At 37.4% G+C, this 25,649-nt stretch overlaps 1 protein-coding gene and 1 non-coding gene across 4 annotated transcripts in view; both read right to left on the reverse strand.

Moving 5' to 3' along the window:
* Window positions 1-6,945: 6,945 nt before the first annotated feature.
* The window catches only part of SLC25A16 (solute carrier family 25 member 16), a 44,605-nt gene continuing 25,901 nt past the window's right edge, over window positions 6,946-25,649 (reverse strand). For 2 of the 3 annotated variants that reach the window (XM_077894756.1, XM_077894757.1), the window contains 5 exons: window positions 19,421-19,542; window positions 18,998-19,064; window positions 14,167-14,329; window positions 9,689-9,757; window positions 6,946-9,068 (listed from right to left, as the gene is read on the reverse strand). In XM_077894756.1, the coding sequence (XP_077750882.1) occupies window positions 8,912-9,068; window positions 9,689-9,757; window positions 14,167-14,329; window positions 18,998-19,064; window positions 19,421-19,542 (578 nt within the window). In that variant the 3' untranslated portion in view covers window positions 6,946-8,911. Of the gene's footprint in view, window positions 9,097-9,688; window positions 9,758-14,166; window positions 14,330-18,997; window positions 19,065-19,420; window positions 19,543-25,649 lie in introns of all 3 variants that reach the window. The other variant, XM_077894758.1, reaches the window with a different exon arrangement.
* LOC144313189 (small Cajal body-specific RNA 18) lies at window positions 12,503-12,585 on the reverse strand. Its single transcript, XR_013378912.1, has one exon.

The raw sequence follows: 25,649 nt of genomic DNA on the forward strand, positions 1-25,649 counted from the left end.
AGAGATTAGATTTGTCTATTCTAGAACTCCATATAAATGGAATCATATAGTACACACTATTTTGTATCTGACATGCTTGATCATTTCTACACCTTTCAATGCAGTATGTCTGTTCAAATCCTTTGCCTATTTTTTTAAATTGCATTGTTCTTGGGGTGCCTGCCTGGCTCACTCAGTAGGGCACGGGATTCTTGATCTCAGGTTTTAAGTTCAGGTGCTATGTTGGGTGTAGAAATTACTTAAAATCTTCTAAAAAAATAAAATAAAATAAAATTGCATTGTTCTTTTATTATTGAGTTACAGAGATTCTTTTTTTTTTTTTTTTTTAATTTACTTATGATAGTCACACAGAGAGAGAGAGAGAGGCAGAGACACAGGCAGAGGGAGAAGCAGGCTCCATGCACCGGGAGCCTGATATGGGATTCGATCCCGAGTCTCCAGGATCGCGCCCTGGGCCAAAGGCAGGCGCCAAACCGCTGCGCCACCCAGGGATCCCTTACCTTTTATTTTTTTATATTTTTTTTTATTTTTTTTTTAATTTACTTATGATAGTCACACAGAGAGAGAGAGAGAGGCAGAGACACAGGCAGAGGGAGAAGCATTTATTTATTTTTTATTTTTTTATTTTTTTTAATTTACTTATGATAGTCACACAGAGAGAGAGAGAGACAGAGATCCTTTATATAATTCTGGATACAAGACTTTTGTCAGATAAGTTTGCAAGTATTTTCTCCCTTCTGTGGTTTGCTTGTCATCTTTTTTTTTTTCTTAAGATTTTATTTTTAAGTGCTCTCTACACCCAACATGGAGCTTGAGCTTACAATACCGAGATCAAGAGTTGCATGCTCTTCTGATTCAGCCAGCCAGGCACCCCATTTACTCATCTTCTTAGTAAGAAGATCTTTAGATATGCAGAGTCTCAAGTCTTTTTCAAGTCTAATTTATCCATGTTTCTTCCATGCTTTTTGCTTCTTGTGACCTAAGAGTCTTTTCCAACCCATGTTATGAAGATATTCTGTTTTCTTCTTGAAGCTTGATTGTTCTTTTCTTTTCTTTTCTTTTCTTTTCTTTTCTTTTTTTTTTTTTTTTTTTTAAGATTTTATTCATTTTTGAGAGAGAGAGCAGGAGCAGAGGGGAGCAGCAGAGGGAGAAAGAGAAGCAGACTCCCCACTGAGCAGGGAGCCAGACAGGGAGTTCTATCCTAGGACGCCGGGGTCATGACCTGAACTGAAGGCAGATGCTTACCCAACTGAGCCACCCAGGCGCCTTTCATTGTTCTGTTTTTCATTTAGGTCCACAATCCATCTCAAATGAATTTGTCTGTGTGGTACGAGGTAGAGATTGAATCTTCCCCACCCACTATGTGCATATCCAGTTTTTCCAACAGCACTAGTTAAAAAGACTTTTCTTCCCCATAGGATTGCTTTGGCACCCTTAAATCCAATGACTATATAAGTATAGGTCTGATTCTCGGCTCTCTGTTCTTTTGATGTTTGTTGATTTTTACGCCAGATCCTCAATGTCATAATCACTACAGCTTTATAGTAAGTCATATGGTCAGGTAGTGATGTCTCTGTTCTTTTTTAAGATTGCTTTGGGTATTCTAGGTGTTTGAATTTCTGTATAAATTTTAGAATCAGATTGTAGTTTCTACAAAAGAGCCTAAGGGAATTATGGTTGAGATTGCATTTGATCTATAAATCAACTTGGAAAAATTTCTTTACACTCTAGAGTCTTCTAATTCATAAACATGTGTTATCTTTCCATTTATACAGATCTTTAATGTCTCTCAGCAATATTTTGTAATTGTCAGTGTAGAGCTCTTGCACACCTTTGACTAAGTTGAAATATTTTACATTTTTGATGCTATTATAGATTTTTTGTGTTTTTTCTCAAAGGTTTTATTCTATTATTTTTAAGATTTTATGTTTTGTGTAATCTCTACACCCAAAATGGGGCTTCAATTTACAACCCCAAGACCAAGAGTCACATGCTCTATTTATTGAGCCAGGCAGGCACCCCCAAAGATTTTTTTAAAAGATTTATTTTTTAAACATTTATTTATTTTTTTAAGATTTATTCATGATAGACACAGAGAGAGAGAGAGAGGCAGAGACACAGGAGGAAAGAGAAGCAGGTTCTATGCTGGGAGTCCGATGCGGGACTCGATCCTGAGACTCCAGGATCGCACCCTGGGCCAAAGGCAGGCGCCAAACCGCTGAGCCATCCAGGGATCCCCTTTATTTATTTTAGAGAGAAAGAGAGCACGAGTGAGAGGGGCAGGGAGAAAGTCAGAGAATCTTCAAGGAGACTCTGAGCTGAGTGTGGAACCCAATGCAGACTTGATCTCACAATCCTGAGATCACAACCTGAGACAAAACCAAGAGTCATACGTTTCATTGACTGTGCCACCTAGGCACCCCTAAAGATTTTATTTTTTTAAGTAATTTCTAGACCCAGTGCACCAGGTGACTCAGTCACTTAAGTGTCTGCCTTCCACTCAGGTCATGACCCCAGGGTCCTGAGATCAAGCCCCACATCAAGCTCCCTGCTCAGTAGAGAGTCTGCTTCTCCTTCTCCATTCTCCTTCTGGTCCTCATGTTTATGCTCTCTCTGTCAAATAAATAAATAAATAAAGTCTTTAAAAAAAGTAATCTCTATACCCAATGTGAGGCTCAAACTCACAACCCAGAGATCAAGACTTTCATGGTACACTAACTGAGCCAGCCAGGCACTCCTGAATTTTTTTTTTTTTTTTTGTAAATCCTATTCCCAACACAGGACTTGAACTCACCACCCTGAGATCAAGAGTTGCATGCTTGGGATCCCTGGGTGGCTCAGTGGTTTAGAGCCTGCCTTTGGCCCAGGGCGTGATCCTGGAGTCCCAGGATCAAGTCCCACGTCGGGCTCCCAGCATGGAGCCTGTTTCTCTCTCTGTGTCTCTTGTGAATAAATAAATAAAATCTTTAAAAAAAATTAGTATCCTACCACTTAAAAAAAAAAAAAAAAAAAAGAGTTGCATGCTTTACAAAATGAGCCAGCCAAGTACCTATAAATGAAATTGCTCTTAAATTGTTTTCCAGAGTTGCTTGGTTGGCTCAATTAGTAGACCATGCAACTCGATCTCAGGATGGTGAGTTCAAGTCCCATCCTGGGTGTAGAGATTACTTAAAAGTAAAATCTCATAAAAGTGCATTAAAGTATTTAGGGGCACCTGAGTAGCTTAGTTGGTGGAGTATGTGACTCTTGATCTTGTGGTTGTGAGTTCAAGCCCTACATTGGGTGTAGAGATTACTTAAAAATAAATCTTTTAGGGGGGACTGGGTGGCTACGTTAAGCATCTGCCTTCAGTTCAGGTCATGATCCCAGAGTCTAGGATGGAGCCCTGAGTCAGGATTCTTGCTTGGTGGGGAGTCTGCTTCTCTCTCTCTTTCCCTCTGCCTCTCTCCACCACTTGTTCTCTCACTTTCTCAAATAAATAAGTAAAATCTGAAAAAAGTGAAATATTTTGTGGGGGGGGCAAATAAAAATTTTTAAAAAATTTAAATTATATATTTGAACAGCCCGGGTGGCTCAGCGGTTTAGCACCTGCCTTCGACCCAGGGCGTGATCCTGGAGACCCTAGATCGAGTCCCACGTGGGGCTCCCTGCATGGAGCCTGCTTCTCCCTCTGCCTGTGTCTCTCATGAGTAAATAAATAAAATCTTAAAAAAAAAAAAAACTCTCTATATATGTAAACATGTAATCTGCAAATAGAGGGAATTTTGCTTCTTCCTTTCTGATCTTTATGCTTTTTATTTATTTTTCTTACCTATGTTCACTGGTTAAGTAGAAGTCGTGACACTGGACATCCTTATTACCTTCTACCTGGTATTAGGGGGAAAGCATTCAGTATTTCACCAGCTAGTACGGGGCTAGTTGTTGGTTTTTCATGGCTAACTGTTATGGCTATCTAAGACTATATAAAAGCAGAAACAAATCTCCCAAACTTTTTTTTTTAAAGATCTTATCTATTATTCATGAGACACACAGAGAGGCAGAGACATAGGCAGGGGGAGAAGCAGGCTCCCTGTGGGGAGCCGGACAAGGGACTCGATCCCAGGACCCAGGATCACGACCCGAAGCAAAGGCAGATGCTCAACCACTGAGCCACCCAGGCATCCCAATTATTTTTTTTCTTAGATGTGCATTAGAATTCACATCTGAGCCTGGAGGTTTTTTTGTTTTTTTTTTTAAGATTTTATTTGTTAACATAATCTCTACACTCAATGTGGGGCTTGAACCCACAACCACAAGATGAAGTGTCTCATTCATTCCACCAACTTGAGCCAGTCAGATGCCCTGAGACTGGAGTTTATTTGTGGAAGAATTTTTGATAAATTCAATTTCCTTAATTGGCTATGCAGATTTTATTTATGGTAGTTTTGGTTGTAATTTTCAAGACATCTGTCCATTTCACTTAAGTTGTTAAATTCTTTAGCAAAGAGTTATTTAGAAATTCCTTATTATCTTTTAAATATTTGTAGGATCCATAGTGATGTCCTCTCTTTAGTTGATATTAGCAATTTATGTTCTTTTTTAGTTATCAGTCTAGCTAGGAGCTTATCAATTAGTTGATCTTTTTCAAAGAACCAATTTTGGCGTTTGTTATTTTCTCTATTGTCTTAAATTTTGTTGATTTCTGTTTTAACTGCAAACTTTGTTGACAAAGCAATCTTTTGTAAAAAAAATTTTTAACGAGTTTTATTTATTTATTCATGACACAGAATGAGAGAGAGAGGGAGAGGGAGAGAGGCAGAAACACAGGCAGTGAGAGAAGCAGGCTTCCTGTGGGGAGCCTAAAGCAGAACTCAATCCCAGGATCTTAGGATCACGACCTGAGCCAAAGGCAGATGCTCAATCACTGAACCACCCAGGTGCCCCAGTAGAGCAATCTCTGTAAAAACATTATCAGACAATTTTATTTCCCTGCTGAAAACCTTGAAGCATTTCCCATGGCATTTAGAATAAAAGACAAAATGATTACCGTATCATGTAGAGCCCTCTGTGACTTGGCCTTTGTCTACTTCTCCAATACTGCTTGTGGCTACTCCTTCACTCACAGTGTTTCATTCACAGTAGACTTTTGACAATTCTCATGTCAAGCCAAGCTTTTTCTTGTCTGAAGCTCTTCTCTTCACCTGGGCCATTCTTCCCCCACAACTCTGCATGGCTATTTCCTTTTTATCCTTCATGTGTCAGTTTAAAGTATAGCATATCAAACTTTACCCTGACCATTCTAAAGTAGCTTTCTGGTCTTTACACCTGACAATTATTCTTTATCATGTAATCTACTTATTTAATAAGCGCTTTCCATAAATTATAATTTTTTATTAGTTTATGTTTGTAGACATGTTCAAATTTGACATTAGAATTCCATCTGGATAGGATACTACTGCATTGAAGTACAATGCATTACTAGCATTATGGCTAGTAGAGTAGGCTGTAGATTTAGACTGTCTGAATTTGAATCCTAGATCCACCACTTACTGTATGAATTTGAGCAAGTTATTTGATCTCGTTGGACTTCCATTATTCCATCCGTAAAAAAAGGAATATTAAATAGTACCTATCCTATAGCTGTTGTAGAGCTAAAGCATCAAAAGTGCATAAAACAAACCATGAAACATAGTAAGTCCTCAGGAAATACACATGACAAATATATGTTGTCATTGATGTCTAGGGCCTCAGTGTCTTATTCAAAGAACAGCTGTGAGCAATTGTGTAAAGTGTTCAGTTCATTTCTATAAAACCAAATGAATGAATTTTTCAAATTGCTCTTCCCAGGGAATGTTTGTGCCTTATTTCTCTCTACTGAACATAATGTCTCCAAAAACAGAGACCACGCCATCTTTCTTTAGCAAACATCACTGAGTCCCTATTATGGTGCCAAACCCTGTGCTCCTGATAGGGAATATGAAGGCAGAGCTCTGCCCCTGTGAGAAACAATTGGGGCAACATAGGTAAACAGTTACCATAAAGTGTAGTACATACTCTACTAGAGAAATACCTGCTGTTAGATACTATTGGACATACAAATCAGACTTTAAGTACACAGCTAATAGCCCTCCCAAGATAAGTTCTCCATAATGCTGACATAATGCCTGACACACAATGGGTGCTGAATAAATGGATGTTGAATATCCAGAGAGGTATTAGGGTAAGATACTATCATATATACCTTTCTAACTCCATACCCTTGAGAGCTCGGAGTGGTACTTCACTTACCAATCCCTAAGACCAGACCACTGTCCCATTTTATTTTTTTTTGTTTTTTTTTAAATTTTTATTTATTTATGATAGTCACACAGAGAGAGGGAGGCAGAGACACAGGCAGAGGGAGAAGCAGGCTCCATGCACCGGGAGCCTGATGTGGGATTCGATCCCGGGTCTCCAGGATCGCGCCCTGGGCCAAAGGCAGGCGCCAAACCGCTGCGCCACCCAGGGATCCCCACTGTCCCATTTTAGAGATCAAAGGACTATTCCCACAAAGGGCAGGAACAGTAACAATGGAAATCAAAACAGAAAAAGTCAATCTTTGAGACGCCTGGGTGGCTCAGCGGTTTAGTGCCTGCCTTTGGCCCAAGGCGTGATCCTGGAGTCCCTGGATCAAGTCCCACATCAGGCTCCCTGTCTGGCGCCTGCTTCTCCCTCTGCCTATGTCTCTGTCTCTCTCTCTGTGTCTCTCATGAATAAATAAAATACTAAAAAAATAGTTGATCTTCATTGGAAGATAGCCTAGCAAGATACACTTTGGGTTATGAATCTGAAATAAATCAGATATAAATATAGTCATTATTTTAAATATTCTTCTGTTGTGACTACTTATGTTTAGCATTTGTACTTCAATAATGTGAAGTTTTTAAAAATAATGTGAATAGTTAAAAAAAAGAGAATGCCAAAATATAAATAAAATTTATTTATTTATTAAAGATTTTACTTATTTATTCATGAGATACACAGAAAGAGAGGCGAAGACACAGGCAGAAGGAGGAGAAGCAGGCTCCACACAAGGAGCCCGATGCGGGACTTGATCCTGGGAATCCAGGATCATGCCCTGAGCCAAAGGCAGACGCCCAACCACTGAGCCACCCAGGCGTCCCTAAAATTTATTTTTAATATCCTATGTATTCTATAACAGACATAGAATGTAAATTTTTATTTAAAAAAATATTTGCAGTTCTCTTTTATTGATAACATAACTGAGATACTTATTTTATACATTTAAATTATCTTGAGATTTGATAACAATATTTAGCTACAGTGTAGCCCAGGAATGAAAATATACAAAATAGTTTTAAGAACACATATATTTCTACCTGTGGGTACACTTACAAATCATACAAAGATACATATTTATTTTAAAATAAAGACTTTGAAAATGAAACCAGTTCATCTAATTTTTACCAACGCATGACAAAAAATCTTTTATGCAGACAAAATCTGAAGCAGAAATAACACTTTCAACTTAGTTTTCTAATACATCAATTAGATGGTAACTAGACTTATTGTGGTGATTATATTGCAGTAAATACAAATATTGAATCATTACATTGTGCACCTGAAACTAATATATTGTTATATGTCAATTTTACCTCAATACAAAAATTATAAAGTTAGAGCAATTAAAATAGTTTGCATTGATCAAAAAAAAATCACATCAATTCTACAAATCACTACTTCTGGACAGAATTATAATTGTTCCCTTCCCATTTCTGTCATGCTTACAATAAAAGATAAAAAGTGTCCTAAACACAATAAATGGAATTCTTATATTTTAAACTATTTTAATATGAAGAATAACAATTAAATCATGTTTTACGTTTCTACTTAAGTTTATATTGCACTAAAATTATTTTACATGGAAGAACTAGTCAATGTATCATGATAAAATACCTTAGAAACATTCTTTGACATTCACATCTATATTAATGGATATTTCACAGTCCATTTAAATTTCCTAGTGTATACCAAATGACCTAACAAAAACAAATCTATAATGCTAATCTGTTTTGAAAGCAAAGATATTCAGTATTTATTATTACTGCTTTTGAAGAATACATTGACTTTTAAAAACAAATTTAAGTCAGTCATAGTCCCTAGAAATAACAGTTGAGCAATACCTGAACATTCTTCATTTATTGTTGAGTTTCTACAAGACTAATTTTTAAATACAACATTTATTTTATTTAAAAACAGAGAAAAACTGTCAGTCCTTCTATGCAGTGGAGCAGAGTTAAGAGAAGAGAGATAAGAATAATCTTCAATGCTGGCTTCTAAGCTACAGGTTTTTAAATTTATTTTTTTTTATTTTAGTAATCTCTACACCCAAAGTGGGCTCAAAATTATGACCCCAAGATTAAGAGTTGCATGCTCCTCTGGGTGGGCCAGCCCGGTGCCCCCCTAAGCTATGTTTTATATGACTTAAAAATTCAGTTTTCATTATTCTACTGCAATATAACCAAGCCTATTTATTATAATAATAATAATAACCAATGTTAGAGTCTTTGAAATCATGATCATAAATAAAGCTTGGAATTAAAGCATGATAAAGCTAATAGCAAGCTCTTGAATCCCATTTTAAGTTTGTTCTACTTGCAAATAACACTTTAAAACAGTTTCAAATAACGTCACTGATTAGCCAGCATCAGCTTAGGAATTTTTTCAACGTTCTAAGGTATAACTTTTGGCATCAAAAAGCACAGTAAGCACTTTTGATTTGTGATGAATAAAAAAATCAAGTATTAAAATAGCAGTGGTTCCTGTGACAAGGCAAATATCCCCCTTCAAGTAATATTCTCCCTAAAATTAAAGTAACATTTTATTTCTCCCTCGGAGATTTTACTAAGGAAAAAAAAAATCATGATTTTCTTTAGTTGAGGTGAAAAAACTGCTTCATAAGTTCATATGTTGTAAAAGCTACTGCTTGAGAGGGAACACAGCGAATGTAATTAAGAGATAAACCACGATATAATCCTCTTCGAATTCCATGGTGTCCATAGACGTACTTCATAGTCTCCCACATGGTACTGAAAGACAATGGTTATATGATGACACCTTTATACCCACTCATGAAGAGACAATTTCAAAATCCGTAATAGCATTTTAAATTTTTTATAAAGGAGTTTTTTCTTTTAAAAGATTTTGAGACAGAGAGAGCACACATGCAGAAGCACATGAGCAAGGGGAGGAGCATAATGAGAAGCAGGCTCCCTCCTGAGCAAGGAGCCCTATGTAATCCTGGGACTCTGGAATCATGATCCAAAGGCAGATGCTTGACCAACTGAGCCACGAGGTGCCCCCATAATAGCATTTCTAAAAGAAGCCAAAATGCCATCTTGACTAGTTTTTGGAAGCAAAGTGTAAAAAAATAAGCTGAAAATTCACAATAAAGCAACACTTCATTCCAAGTACAAGCACTATGTACAGAATTGCCGGGCTTATTAATACATCTATTCTGTTTGGACTATGTCTGTAACATTCACTGACAACACTATTTCATAATAATATCTAGACTACTGGTAAGACCACAGTCCTATCTCCCTACTTACTTTATTTTATTTTATTATTTTTTTTTTGGTACCAGGAGTGGGGTTACTTTAAACATTACATTTCCTAAAGAAAATGATCAATGACATAGAGAACTTACAGGCACTTTTCAAATTCTGGAAGAGCAGTTCCTAACTGCATTCGCCGACGAGTTACATCAAATGGGTAGCTAAAAGAAGAAAAAGGCAAAAGGACTTAAAAATGACTTTTAGTGTTCTATTCAACAATTATTGATTACAAAGTCCTATATATTATTTCCTTAGGAAAGAATGCATTCCTATGCCTTTATTGTCTAATCTAGGAGTATATAAGCACATGAATAAATCAAATAGCAATACAGAGATCTTGCTTTTGCTTATGTGAGTCCATTGGTTAGATGATTCTTCTCTCTCATCACTTCAATATAGAGTTCTATTCATTCCTCGGGGCCAAATTAAATGCCACTTTCTGAAGATTTAAACTGGATATTTTTCATTGTTGGAACCCTAAGACAGGGTTTCTCAACTTTGTCATTGACATTTTAGGTTAGGTAATACTTAGCTATGGGGGTCTATCCTGTGCACTGTGGGATGTTTAAGTGCATCCCTGGCCTCTACCTACTACATGCCAGTAGCATACCCTCAGCTTGACAGCCAATATTGTCTCCAGACATTAATAAATGTCCACTGGAAGCAAAATCACCCCTAGTTGAGAACTACTCTAAGAGTTATTCAGCAAGTCCTCCTGTATATAGTAGACCAACAAAAATGTTTCCTTATGGGCAAAAATAAACAATTACAGATACGGAATTTAGAAGATAGAAAATTCTATGTAAAAAAATTACCTGAAATGAAATACATAAAAGTAGCCTCTTTTTAGGAGTGTGACCCCAGGTGATTTTTTAAAATTCCTTTAATTTTGCTAATATTAACTACCTGTGTTAGGTCCTGTGCTAAACAATTTATGTAAATTATCTCATTCCATCTTCAAAACTACATGAACTAGGTACTATTATCCCAACATTAAGAAAACTGAATCTTGGGGGATCCCTGGGTGGCGCAGCGGTTTGGCGCCTGCCTTTGGCCCAGGGCGCGATCCTGGAGACCTGGGATCGAATCCCACGTCGGGCTCCCGGTGCATGGAGCCTGCTTCTCCCTCTGCCTGTGTCTCTGCCTCTCTCTCTCTCTCTGTGTGTGACTATCATAAACAAATAAAAAATTAAAAAAAAAAAGAAAAGAAAACTGAATCTTGGGATCCCTGGGTGGCGCAGCGGTTTGGCGCCTGCCTTTGGCCCAGGGCGCGATCCTGGAGACCCGGGATCGAATCCCACGTGGGGCTCCCGGTGCATGGAGCCTGCTTCTCCCTCTGCCTGTGTCTCTGCCTCTCTCTCTCTCTCTGTGTGTGACTATCATAAATAAATAAAAATTTATTAAAAAAAAAAAAAAAAAAACTGAATCTTGGGCAGCCCCGGAGGCGCAGCGGTTTGGTGCCGCCTGCAGCCCGGGGTGTGATCCTGGAGACCCGGGATCGAGTCCCACATCAGGCTCCCTGCGTGGAGCCTGCTTCTCCCTCTGTCTGTCTCTGCCCCTCTCTCTGTCTATGAATAAAAAAATAAAATCTTTAAAAAAAAAAAAAAAAGAAAGAAAGAAAACTGAATCTTGGGCAGCCCTGGTTTAGCGCCACCTTTGGCCCGGGGTGTGATCCTGGAGACCTGGGATCGAGTCCCATACCAGGCTTCCTGCATGGAGGCTGCTTCTCCCTCTGCCTGTGTCTCTGCCTCTCTCTCTCTCTCTCTCTCTCTGAGTCTGTCATGAATAAATAAGTAAAATCTTAAAAAAAAAACCTTAAAAAAAAGAAAAAGAAAATTGAATCTTAGAGACATTCTCCAGTATCACAGAGCTACTTTCTACTTTCCTATTCAAAGATCTCCGTGGTAACTTAATATATACCTAAGTGATACACAACAAAAACAGTAAATACTTTTATATACATTTATATTTACAATGAAATGTTGTAATTAAAAAAGAAACTACATTTTTTAACCAAACAGCTTAAGAAATAACATTACCAATCACTGAAGTGCCATATACATTTTAAAAGCATCTCCAGGAATTATTTTTTAATGAAGGTTGTAAGAGGAAGAAACTTTATGGGAATTAAGGGACAAAAACCTCAACCCGAAAGATTCAGTTTCAGAGAAAAGATGTATGTGAGTACAAGGAATTGGATAGTAGAAAGGAGAGAATGTAAGAAGACCAGGTACAAGGAGTAGAACAAGGGAAATAACAATGGGAAAGAAAGAAAAAAGGCACTCTAGGCAGTATTCTACAGTAAAAAACAAGACAGAATGATAATTGAAAACGTACAATATGAAAATTGCACTGATGGCAGAAGTCCAAGTAGAAACATCCAAGAGCCTGCTACAGAAGTAATGGAGAGACAGTAATGGGAGACTTAAATAGAATTTGTTATCTGTGCAGAAGTGACCACTGAAACCGTAAAGATAGATGAACTATTCTAGATATTTATAGGAAGAGAAGAGGATTAAACACAGGCAAGGGCCTTAAAAAAAATCAGCATGGATAGGTAGGAAGAGGAGGACATGAATCAGCAGGACACCTGAAAACTGAAAAGCAAAGGCTGGGAAAGTTGATCGCCAAGAGAGGGTACTGTGACAAAAAACCCAGAATTAGAACAATTGCAAGGAAGCAAAAGGACTGAGAGGAAGTCTTTGGACCTGGTAAGAGTCAACAGGTATAGTATATAGCTTAAGAAAAGAAGTGAGAAAAAAGGCAGATCTTAAGAATCTAAATTAGAAGTGAGTAGCAAAGAAAGGCAGTAAAAGCAAGAAGAGAATCAGAACAGATGGAAAGTGATCATGTTTCTATAAATGTGCAAGGTTCCACAGCCAGGTTTTCATTTTTTTCCCCCCCGGAGGTCTCAGTCGGCTCTTAGCATCCACTCCATCATCTGGTTCCTAGAACTCAGATTGCGCAGTGGTCACGTCATCATCGACCGGGGCTCGCAGCTACCGGGCAGGGGCCTCCCCAACCGCCCCCGCCTCCTTGCCTCCCCGCCCCGGTCCCCAGCCCCACCTTACCCCACACGTTTTTTGTTTTTTTTTTTTCTTTTTTTTTTTTTCTTTTTTTATGATAGTCACAGAGAGAGAGAGAGAGGCAGAGACACAGGCAGAGGGAGAAGCAGGCTCCATGCACCGGGAGCCCGACGTGGGACTCGATCCTGGGTCTCCAGGATCGCGCCCTGGGCCAAAGGCAGGCGCTAAACCGCTGCGCCACCCAGGGATCCCTATTTTATTTTATTTTATTTTATTTTTTTTACCCACACGTTTTCATAATCCTCTCAGGCTCCAGGTCAGCTGTGCCAAGCGGAGCTCGATCATTTAAGGAAAATACCGCGAGCTCACGAGGGGGCTACATTGGGGACTTGGGGACTTCCCGCGCTTCCAACACCCCCGACCACCACCCCTCACCCCCTACCGGGTCCTCCCGGCCCCTCTCCCCACAGCCAGGTTTTCAAAAATAAACCAATATACCTTTTCTTCTTTACCTTCAACCTAGTATGATTTGCTTCTACAGACAAGTACACTGAATCTCGTTTCACAAAGGCAATCCTTAATTGTAAAGTCCAATAAACACCTTATGTTTCAGTATTTATCTTACTTTGACTTTTCTTTTTCATTGGATACTCTTTTTTGTCTTTGTGACACTATTACTTCCTGTTTCTCAGGATACTCCTCAGTCACAGAAAGCTTTTCTTCATGTTCGTGAAAAGCTCCTGCAAGTGTTCCAGCCTCTTTTTATCTCATCTACTCAATCTCTCTTGGGCTGGGAAATTCTTGGAAGTCACCTTTCCAAATTAAAATATAGTAATACCTTTATCTATATTCCCACTACAACTTATATTAATATATAACTCCACTGTATTGCCACTGTCTTAATAAGAATATAGGCTTGTTGAGAAAATAACTTTGTTTTTCCTTTAGCATGTATCTCAAAGCCTAGTACACTGCCTGGCACAAAGGAGGCCTTCAAGATTTAGTGCCAGAAAGTGCCTCCTCTCCTTCACTCTCTCTCTCATTCTTTCTCTCTCTCTTTCACAAACACACACACACAAATGACTCAAATTTCAAAAACCCATAAAGGCAAATTCATAAGAAAATATGAAGACTATAATTAGTAATTCTTTATAGCTTACTTTTTTTTCTTTCATTAAAAAAAATTTTGTTTTAAAGATTTTATTTTTAACTAATCTCTACACCCAATATGGGGCTTGAACTTAAAACTCCAAGATCAAGAGTTGCAGACTCTACCAGCTGAGCCAGCCAGGGGGCCCTCTTTCTTTTATATGAATCCACAAAAATTTTGATAGGTTCAAACTAATCTGGTCAACATGGCATCTAATTATTTATAATATGCTTAAAGTGCAGGTGCATCTGGAAAAATGTATTAGATTACTGCTTATATTTTGCAAGGGATCCTGTGTTTTAATAATTAGAAAAAATAAAATGATTTAACTGACACTGAAAATCAAGATTGAGAAATTGCAATTTGATTGAATTAAGTTGATGAAGAGACTTACGATATTGTCTGTGCTATTGCTCCAGCAACACCACCACAAAGTAAGTTTATGTGGGTTTTCAAAACTAAGACATTAGGATTGTCTGATGAAGGTCTGCCAAGAAGGGTAGGAGCATGGGAAAGCCCAACACTCTTTAAGGTACCAAAAGTAAAAAATGAAACACCTGAAAAACAAAATATAAATTCACCACAATGCTTTTAACATTACATGAACCATGAAAAGACACCATTCTTCATAATAAACAATTAACTCAAGAAACAAACTATACATTTCCTGATTTCTGATGTTTGGCTTAATCTAAAAGAAAAAGGTTTAATTAATGTTTATAAATAACCTAGAGATGACAAAATAACTACCTATAAAAATTATAGGCATGGTTTTCACACGCTAATATATGCTGTAGTTTACTGAATAAAGGCAGAGTTGGTTATAAATGCCATCTTATGTATTAATAGAATTAAGTAGTTTTCCAAGGTTTCGCATGAGTAAAAGTTAAATTCATGATTAATAATTACAAGTAAATATGACAACTTATATTTACAATAATGATCATGATAAGATAAAGGTGAAAACTTCAGAAGTGACAAAGAAATTTTTTTTTAACTCAGTGTCTAATTTTGTCTCGAATGAAGAGTTGTTACCATGAGAGAAATGTTCATATTGGATCACGAAATCCAATATGAATTAGTGAAATCTAATAAATATTAAATTATCAATAATACACACTTGGCGTGTGCTGAACATTTACATGATTTTTATTTTTTAAATTTTATTTATTTATGATAGTCACAGAGAGAGAGAGAGAGAGAGAGAGAGGCAGAGACACAGGCAGAGGGAGAAGCAGGCTCCATGCATCGGGAGCCCGATGTGGGATTCGATCCTGGGTCTCCAGGATCGCGCCCTAGGCCAAAGGCAGGTGCCAAACCGCTGCGCCACCTAGGGATCCCATACATGATTTTATAATAGACCCATTAAAGTCTTACTTTCACAAAATCAAGAATAGAATTCAAGGAATCCTATCAACTATACTCAAGGTAACTTGATACCTATTAAATTTTAAAATATATTTAAAATATGCTCTATACTTTTTTTTTTTTTAATCATAGTCACAGAGAGAGAGAGAGGCAGAGACAGAAGCAGGCTCCATGCACCGGGAGCCCGATGTGGGATTCGATCCTGGGTCTCCAGGATTGCGCCCTGGGCCAAAGGCAGGCGCCAAACCGCTGCGCCACCCAGGGATCCCAAAATATGCTCTATACTTAACAAGAAACAAGCACTAACAAAACTTCAGTCGAGGAGAATACCTCAATATATGCATTTATTCTTTATACAAAATTCTTATATAATATAGTATTTGAATTGATGGCATATAATTATAGAATATTCATATACTTTTATATTTGGGAAATCTATTTTAAAGACTTAATCTAGGGCAGCATGGGTGACTCAGTGGTTTAGTGCCATCTTCAGCTCAGGTGCCAGCTTCAGATCAGACTGATCCTGGAGGCCTGGGATGGAGTCCCACATTAGGCTCCTTCCCTAATGGAGCCTGCTTCTCCCTCTGTTTGTGTCTCTGCCTCTCTCTCTCTCTCTGTGTCTCGCATGAATAAATAAAATAAAATCTTTAAAAAACAAAAAATAAAAGGCAATCTAAAATTTGAAAAAGCTCACAGTGAGGAAATACATAGCAAATTAAATGTAAGTTGGAAAAATCAGAAATACCTAAATGTGGAATAATATTCAGTGAAATATGATACAACTAATAAAAATGACATTTGTGAAGAGTATTCAAATATATGAAAAATGTTTGAGAAATGAAGAAATAAAATTATATATATACTAATCTATTTTAAAAACAAAAAACTTAGAGAAGAAAATAGAGCAAAAAAATTATAGAGTTCTGCTTCCAACATAATGGCAATCTAGGTATTCTGAATGACTTTGTCATTGCTATTGTTGTTGCAAAAAAGGATGAGAAGGAGAACCCGAGGACTACAGCCTTCCAACAACATAAGCTGGAGCCCACTTGGGAGTTGTAGGCCCATGAGAGTGGTGAAGTGACTCTATATAATGAAGCCAAGAGCCACAAAGCTATTGAGATGGATCATGCCACTGGGTCTGCAGAAGATGGAATCGCTGGGTCTGAAACTCAGAGATTATGATCAAGTAATGGGGTCATAATTAAAGGCCACCAACCATAGGACGGAGCAAAATAAATTTACATATTTATAAAAGAATGGTAAGGGAAGGGTTCAGAAAAATAAGGCAGAAATATTTTAAAACATGAAAAGAAAAGCCATAGGTAGAAATCAAATAGCAAAGGATAGAAAGTACAAATGTATGAAAAATCACAACTATTAGGTGGGTAAATTGACAATTAAAGATTTTACAGACCAGATTTTTAAAAATAACCAGTTACATAATGGTTGCAAAAGAAATACTTAAAACATAAAGACATGAAAAAGTAGAAAATGAAAGGATGAAAAAAGATATACTAGGCAAATATTAACTTGGATATGTCCAAATACTAATCATGAGTTAAGGGGAGAGGTGGGAATTTGAACAATGATAATATACTAGATGATACTGAGAATTTTTTTTAAAAGTTCATAATGGTGTGTGATTATGCTTTAAAAAAAGAGCATAGAGAGCTGAATCCTGAAATACTATGGATGAAATAAAATGACTTTAAAACAATATGGGATAAAAGGAGAGTTTTTAGGGGCATAGATGAAACAAGACTGGTTTTGATTTGATCATTGTTGAAGGTAGGTGCTAGGTGAATGGTGGCTCTTTTATTGTCTACTTTTGAATATGTTTGAAAATTTCCACATTTTAAGTAAAAACAGTAAAATAATAAACTCATGTAATGCAGCTAAAGCAGGATTTGGGGGGTAGGGTGAGGCGAAGGCCTACATTAGGAAAAAAAAAACCCAAAGGTTGAAAATGAATGAAGCAAGCATCCAACTGAAGAATAAAACTGAGAAAGGAGATAAGAAATGAACAAGAATCAATGAAATGGAAAATAAAGGTAGACTAGAGAAGAAAACAAAAAAAAAACTGATTCTTTGCAAAATATAATAACTGATAAAACAAATAAAGATGAAAAAAGGGACACAATAGAGCAGATGTAAAAAACTTTGAAAAATAAGGGAAATCTTTTGCCAAAAAATTGAAAACTAATACCAAAGGGTCAAGTTGAAAATGGTGAAGAAAGGTATGAACTACCAAAAATGGTTCACAAAAGAGAAAAACCTGAATGGTCCTACACGGAATCCCTGGGTGGCTCAGCTGTTTAGTGCCTGCCCTCGGCCCTGGGTGTGATCCTGGAGTCCCGGGATCGAGTCCCGCCATCAGGCTCCCTGCATGGAGCCTACTTCTCCCTCTACCTGTGTCTCTGCCTCTCGCTCTCTGTGTCTCTCATGAATAAATAAAATCTTTAAAAAATAATAAAATTTAAAAATAAAAATCATCCACAATGAAAACTTTCAAGAAACAGATAATTCTAATGTTTTTAGAGATTATTTCTGAACATGGAAAATGAGAAAATACTCTTCAACTCATTTATGAGATCTATATAACCTTGATTCCCAAACCACACAAGGATATTACAAGAAAAGAAAATTACAAGCTAATCTCATTTAGGAATACAGATGTAAAACTTCTTTAAAAAATTAGCAAACTTGATTCAATGCGATATAAAAAGGTCGTTATGTCATAACCAATTTGGGTTGATCTTAGAACATCTATTAATTTCAATTGTATTAACAGATTAAGGGAGAAAACTATATGATCACCTCTATATATGCAGGAAAGGGTGTCTGTCTGATAAAATTCAACACCAATTCAGATAAAAATTCTTACCAAAACTTCCTTAATGCCATACATGAACATTATGCTAAGTGAAGAAGTATTACAAACAGTCCCTTTAAAATCATTAAGGAGCCAAAATGCCCAGTATCATCACTTCTATTCACTGCTGCACCGTAGGTCCTTAGCTATTACAGTAGCTAAGATAAACATAAATAAATAAGGAAATAAGGATTAGAACGGAAATAGAAAAATGATATTATTTGTACAGAATATGAATTCCCCACACAGAAACCCCGAAGCATCTACAAGTAACATGGGGGCTGACTATAATTAATCAACAAGTAGGATAATGACTAGCTATAAGATGATATAAAATTAAATCAAGCAATAGACTGAAAATGTAATTTTCCAAAAGACACAACAGAGCTTATATGGTATCTATAAATATGCCTAACAAAAATGTCCAAGATCTGTAAAAACTTCATTCAAAATCCTAATGGGGGGCAGCCCTGGTGGCGCAGCGGTTTAGCGCCGCCTGCAGCCCAGGGTATGATCCTGGAGACCCGGGATCGAGTCCCACATCGGGTTCCCTGCATGGAGCCTGCTTCTCCCTCTGCCTGTGTCTCTGCCTCTCTCTGTATCTCTGTGTCTCTATGAATAAATAAATAAAAATACTAAAAAAAAATCCTAATGGGGTTTTTGTGCAAAATCAAAAACGTGCATGGAATAGAGTATTTATAGTTCTTACATTCCTTAAAAAAAAAAAAAGGCATAAGGTAAAGGGACTTGTCCACCAAATATAAAGACTTGTAAAACTGTACTCAATTAGTATTTTTAGAAGTAGCAGTATAGGTCACTGGGGAAAGGAGGGACTATTTAATAAATGGTGCTGGGTCAAATGTTTATCCTTAAGGAGGGAAAAACCAAATCCAGATGGAATAGGGGTTTGATACAAAATGCTAAAATTTAAAAAATCATTCTTAGGAAAAACTAAAGATTCTGCCAAATTTCAAAATACCTGCATATGGAGCCATTCCTAATATGGTGGGCATCAGGCCTCTGTAAAATCCAAGGAAACCGCCCTCCTTTTGAATGAAGAAAAATTAGAAGTGAGATTAAGATTACATTGTGCTTATCATTATTAACATCAAAAAGCAAAAGCATATGTTACAAGAGAAAAAAAATTACTCTGGGACCCATCCTGAAACATAGATGTATCATAATCATTAATCATTAATATCATCCATAAATAAAAGTTTAAATAACATTCAAAATATTTTTCTAAATATAAAAGGACACATTAAAGGGGCACCTGCTGGCTCAGCAGAGCTTAAGACTTAAGACTCTTGATCTTGTAGTCAAGAGTTCAAGCCCCATGTTGGGCACAGAGCTTATATTAAAAAATAAAACAAGATAGATGAGAAAAGTAAATGTGAAATACCTTTGCATAAATTGTTTTGAATGCATGAATAATTCCTGTGTAAGTGTGTTCCCCTTTCACCTGGAAAGCTAGGCGTACTCTCACCATATCAAGAGGGTAAGTACAGATAACTGCAGTCATACCTGAAAAAAAAGTAGAAACTTAAATGTGAAAGAATATGCATATATATATATATATACACATATATATATACTACTAATGTATAAGTATACTATACATACTAATATATATAGTATACTATATATATACTACTAATATATATATACTACTAATGATAGAAAATATATAAATATATATTTCCTATCATTAGTAGTGCTCTCAAATTATAGCAATGATGAAAATCTAATGAAATAAAAAATGATATTACTAATAGAATTATATCATAATACCACCAGCTGAAAAACAACCTTGTAAGCAAAGGGTCAGTTTGTAAAATATTTCCAAGTTCTTCCCACTGTGAAGTTATGTTATTAATACCAAAATAGTACAGTATAGGTGGATCATGAGTATTTTTTAAATTCTATTTCTTGTCTATTTCCAGGTAGGATACCAGAAAGGAAAAACTATCTCCTAGCACTAGGCAAGATATTTGACTTTTTACTTATTACCTCTAATCTTAAAATGAAGAGATGCTTTACCTACCAAAGGGATTCTTATAAAAATAAAATAAAGGCATTTTTCTAAACTTCAAAGCATGATCATTATTTTCTTTTTAGTGTTTTGGTAAATTTGTTGTTGATGAAACATAATAAAAATATAAATGCTCATAGTCATAGAAAAAATGTTTTAGGAATAAAAATTTGATAAGCAAATTTAGTATTAAGTTCTAGATTTTCATCAATATAATAATTTTCAAATTGCATAAACTATCCAACTGAGCTATTTTTAATTAAATCATCTATCTTTAAAAGAAGTTTTACTTTTTAAAATTTTTATTTTATTTTAATTTCAGGATAGTTAACATACAGTGTTAAATTAGATTCAGGTGTATAGAGATTCAACAATTCTATACATTACTCAGTGCTCATCAAGATTAATATACTCCTAATCCCCTTTACCTGCTTCACCCACATCCCCCCCCATTTACCTCCACTAAAGCCATCTTTTGCTCCCCATAGTGGACTCTGGTTTTGTGGGGGTTTTTTTGGTGGTTTTTTATTCTGGTTTCTTTTATTCTCCCTCTTTGTTCATTTGTTTTGTTTCCTAAATTCCACATATAAGTGAAATCATTTGGTATTTTTCTCTCTCATTTTGCTTACCATTATATTCTCTAGCTCCATCTATGCTGTTTCAAATGGCAAGATTTTTTTTTTTTAACAGTTTAATAATATTCCTGTGTGTATCCCTCACATCTTCTTTATCCACTTGGGCTGCTTCCATAATTTGGCTATTCTAAATAATGCTGCAATAAACATAGGTGTGCATACATTTTTTGGAATTAAAGTTTTAGGGATTCAACATGTATTCCTTGTATTGTATTCCTTGGGTAAATATGCAGTAGTGGAATTACTGGATCAAATGATAATTTTATTTTTAACTTCCATACGGTCTTCCACAATGACTGGTTTGCATTCCCACCAACAGTGCACAAGGGTACCTTTCTCTCCACATTCTTGCCAATACTTGTTTCTTGAGTTTATTTTAGCCATTCTTTTTTTAAAATTAAGATTTTATTTGAGGGATCCCTGGGTGGCGCAGCGGTTTGGCGCCTGCCTTTGGCCCAGGGCGCGATCCTGGAGACCCGGGATCGAGTCCCACGTCGGGCTCCCGGTGCATGGAGCCTGCTTCTCCCTCTGCCTGTGTCTCTGCCTCATTCTCTCTCTCTCTCTGTGACTATCACAAATAAATAAAAAATTTTAAAAAAAATTAAAAAAAAAAAAAAGATTTTATTTGAGAGATGGAGTGAGAGTAAGCGTGAGACAGAGAACACGAGTGTGGTGAGAGGCAAAGGGAGGAGCAGACTCTGTGCCAAGCAGGGGGCATGACTTGGGGCTCAATGCCAGGATTCCAGGATCATGACCTGAGCAGAAGGCAGAAGCTTAACCGACTGAGCCACCCAGGTGCCCCTGTTTTTTACTTTTGTTGGTAGTTTCCTTCACTGTACAGAGCTTTTTATTTATTATTATTTTTTAAAATTTATTTGAGAGAGCATGAACAGGGGAAGGGGCAGAGGGACAAGCAGACTCTCCACTGAGTGGGGACATGGGGTTTGATCCCAGGACCCTGAGATGATGACTTGAGCTAAAGTCAGACACTTAACTGAGCCACCCATGTGCCCCAATTTATTTATTTTCTTAAATTTTATTTTTAAGTAATCTCCACACCCAACGTGGGGCTCAAACACACAATCTTGAGATCAAGTATTGCACACTGAGCCAGCCAGGAGCCCCAGAACCTTTTTGTTTTGATGTAGCAAAAATCTATTTTTGTAAAATAGACTTCCTTACTTCTCAAAAGAAATGTATGCTCAGTGTAGAAAAATTAGAAAAAGGGATCCCTGGGTGGCGCAGCGGTTTGGCGCCTGCCTTTGGCCCAGGGCGCGATCCTGGAGACCCGGGATCGAATCCCACGTCGGGCTCCCGGTGCATGGAGCCTGCTTCTCCCTCTGCCTGTGTCTCTGCCCCTCTCTCTCTTTCTGTGACTATCATGAATAAATAAATAAAATATTTAAAAGAAAAAAAAAAAGAAAAATTAGAAAAAAATAGATAATAAAAAATTAAACATACACATATTTATCCACCATTAACAAGCACCTAAATATATAACATCCCAAACCTTTATACATGTACATTTACACACATGCTTAAAACTTATAATAATGTAATAATACGTGCTTAAAACTTATAATAATGTAATTCTGGGGCAGCTGGCTGGCTCAGTCAGTACAGCATTCAACTCTTGATCTTAGGGTCATAAGTTCCAGCCCCACAATAGGTGTAGAGATTACTACAAAATAAAAAATAAATTTAAAAAGTATAATTCTATTTTGTAGTCAAATTTTTCTACTGTGCATTACGTTGTGAACATCTTCCCATGTGAGAGATACATTACCTGGATGTAACTTAATTTATTAAAACAATCACCTTAGACTTTTAGGTGATTTTAGGCTAATCTAATTTGCCATATGCTCCATTATTTGCTATACGATACTATAATTGCAAGAAATGCTTTTGTGAATGACCTTTTAGATAAATATTTTTGTGCATCATTTCCATTATAGATAAATTCCTAAAACAGAATTATTAGGGCAAAGAATAAAGTTTTTTTCTTTTCTTTTCTTTTTTTTTTTAAGATTTTATTTATTTATTCTTGAGAGACACAGAGAAAGAGAGGCAGAAGAGACACAGGCAGAGGGAGAAGCAGGCTCCACTCCATGCAGGGAGCCCGACGTGGGGCTTGATCCCCGGTCCCCAGGACCACACCCTGGGCCGAAGGCAGCGCTAAACCGCTGAGCCACCCAGGCTGCCCAAGAATAAAGCTTTTAATAGAAATTGTCTTCCAGAAAGATTGTACCAATTTGTTTTTTTGTTTGTTTGTTTTTTTATGATAGTCACACAGAGAGAGAGAAAGAGGCAGAGACATAGGCAGAGGGAGTAGCAGGCTCCATGCACTGGGAGCCTGACGTGGGATTCGATCCCGGGCCTCAAGGATCGCGCCCTGGGCCAAAGGCAGGCGTCAAACCACTGCGCCACCCAGGGATCCCCAGATTGTACCAATTTGTAATAAATGTCAGCCATTAGAATAAGTCCTATTTTCCTGACTTCTCAGAAGTATTAGATAATTATTAGATAATTAGAATATTCAATTATTGGATAATTTTCCCAGCATTTGATTGACAAAGAGCATTCTCTCTTATTTTGGCTTCTTATATGACTCCCCCCTCCCCTTTTTTGGTGGTTTTGTAACTTTATTTGACATTCAGTTGTCAGTTCTCATTCACATTGATTGTATAGATTTTTGAAAGTGGTGCTAGATTTTTAAAGTGGTGCCAGAATTTTCAAAGTGGTTATCTATATAGTATATAGGTAACCAACAAATATATAGCTTCTTTGATAAATCTTTATCCTCATTATGTTTTCTGAACCACCTCACTGGATACAGAATGAGGGACATTCCTAATTCTTTTGGCCTACATAGTTTTGTTGAGTTTAATGTTAATGTGCACATCTGGAGTTTTCATCTCATTCAGGGCAAATTTTGGGATTTCTCTAAGTAGATGAGGCACATGCTCTTGAAGCCCACTCCATAGATATATTTGTGAATGGTAAGGGTGTGTTTCCTGGTCACTACCTTGTGGTCAAGAGAATAGCCTTCTTTTCACCACCCTTCTTTTGCAGAGCCATTCTGGGCTCAGGTTGGAAAGGAAGAATGCAAGGTATTGTCATGACTTCCTTTTTCTATGTAGGCTTATTTTTTATTTTATTTTTTTCTTATTTAGGCTTTTCAAAAAAAAGATTTTATTTATCTGACAGCATGCATAAGCAGGTGGAGCAGCAGGTAGAGGGAGAGAGAGAAGCAGGCTCCCTGCTGAGCAGAGAGCCCAACATGGGGCTCAATCCCAGGACCCTGGGATCATGACCCGTGCTGAAGGGAGACACTTAACTGACTGAGCCACCCAGGTGCCCCAAGATTTCATTTTTTTTAAACATTTATTTGAGAGAGTGTGTATGCATGTGACTGGAGGGAGGGGGCAGAGGGAGAGAATCCCCAAGCAGACTCCCTACTGAGCACTCAATCCCACCACCCTTGAGATCACTACCTGAGCCAAAACTAAGTGCTGGACACTCAACCAACCAAGCCACCCAGATGTCCCTAAGATTTTAAGTAATTTCTACACCCAGTGTGGGGCTCAAACTCACACCCTGAGATGAAGAGTCACATGCTTCACCAAATGAGTCAACCAGATGCCTATGTAGACTTGTAATACTACCTTATATTTTTTAAATATTTTTTTAATAAAGATTTATTTGACAGAGAGAGCAAGAGAGCACAAGCAGAGGGAGCAGCAGAAATAGAGGGACAAGCAGACTCCTCAATGCAGGGAGCCTGATGCAGGCCCAGGGCTCAAGCCCAGAACCCTGGGATCATGACCCAAGTCGAAGCTAGACACTTATTGGACTAAGCTACTCAGGTGCCCCAATACTACCTTTTAAACATGATAAATTTATCTTTTTCTTAGTCTTAACAAATAAAAATAAAATTTTTGTGCCACAACTTTGACTCAAAATAGCAAACAAGTAATATAAAAGTGGCAATTTAAAGTGATTACCAGGAAAAAATAAAAAATAAAAAAATAAAGTGATTACCAGGGACTTAGGTCATGATCCCAGAGTCCTGGGATTGAGCCCCGCATAGGACTCCCTGCTCAGTGGGGAGTCTGCTTCTCCCTCTCCCTCTGCCCCTCTCCTCTGCTCATACTCTCTCTCCCTCAAATAAGTAAATAAGATCTTAAAATAATTAATTTTTTTGAAAGGTGATTTCCATTCTAGGAGCTCCTGGGTGGCTCAGTTGGTTAAGCAAAACTCACTCTTGATTTATGCTCAGGTCATAATCTCAGGGTTGTGAAATCAAGCCCCAAGTCAGGCTCCATTCTGGGCCTGGAGTCTGCTTAAGATTTTCTCTCTCCCTCTCCCATACTTGTGCATGCATACTCTCTCCCTGTCTCACTCTCTCAAAAAAAAAGAAAGTAAAGGAAAAAAAGTTATTTCCATTCTCTTGGCCTAATTTAACTTTTTGGTCTAAAAAATTTTTTTAGGGCAGCCCCAGTGGCCCAGCGGTTTAGCACTGCCTTTGGCCCACGGTATGATCTTGGAGACTCAGGATCGAGTCCCACGTCGGGCTCCCTGCATAGAGCCTGCTTCTCCCTCTGCCTGTGTCTCTGCCCCTCTCTCTCTCTGTGTCTCTCTCATGAGTAAATAAAAATCTTTAAACAAAACATTCGATTAGTAATTTCTTTTTTTTTTTTAAGATTTTATTTATTTATTCATGAGAGACACAGAGACAGAGAGAGAGGCAGAGACACAGGTAGAGGGAGAAGCAGGCTCTATGCAGGGAGCCTAATGTGGGACTTGATCCCAGGTCTCCAGGATCACACCCGGGGCTGAAGGCGGCACTAAACCGCTGAGCCACCTGGGCTGCCCTGATGAGTATTTCTAAACTTAATTTTTTATTTCAGAAATTCCATCATCTAGTGACTAGAACTGTCAATTCCCCACTGCAGCCAGTTTGT

The sequence above is a fragment of the Canis aureus genome, chromosome 4 (genome assembly GCF_053574225.1).
Source record: "Canis aureus isolate CA01 chromosome 4, VMU_Caureus_v.1.0, whole genome shotgun sequence".
NCBI classification, from domain to species: domain Eukaryota; kingdom Metazoa; phylum Chordata; class Mammalia; order Carnivora; family Canidae; genus Canis; species Canis aureus.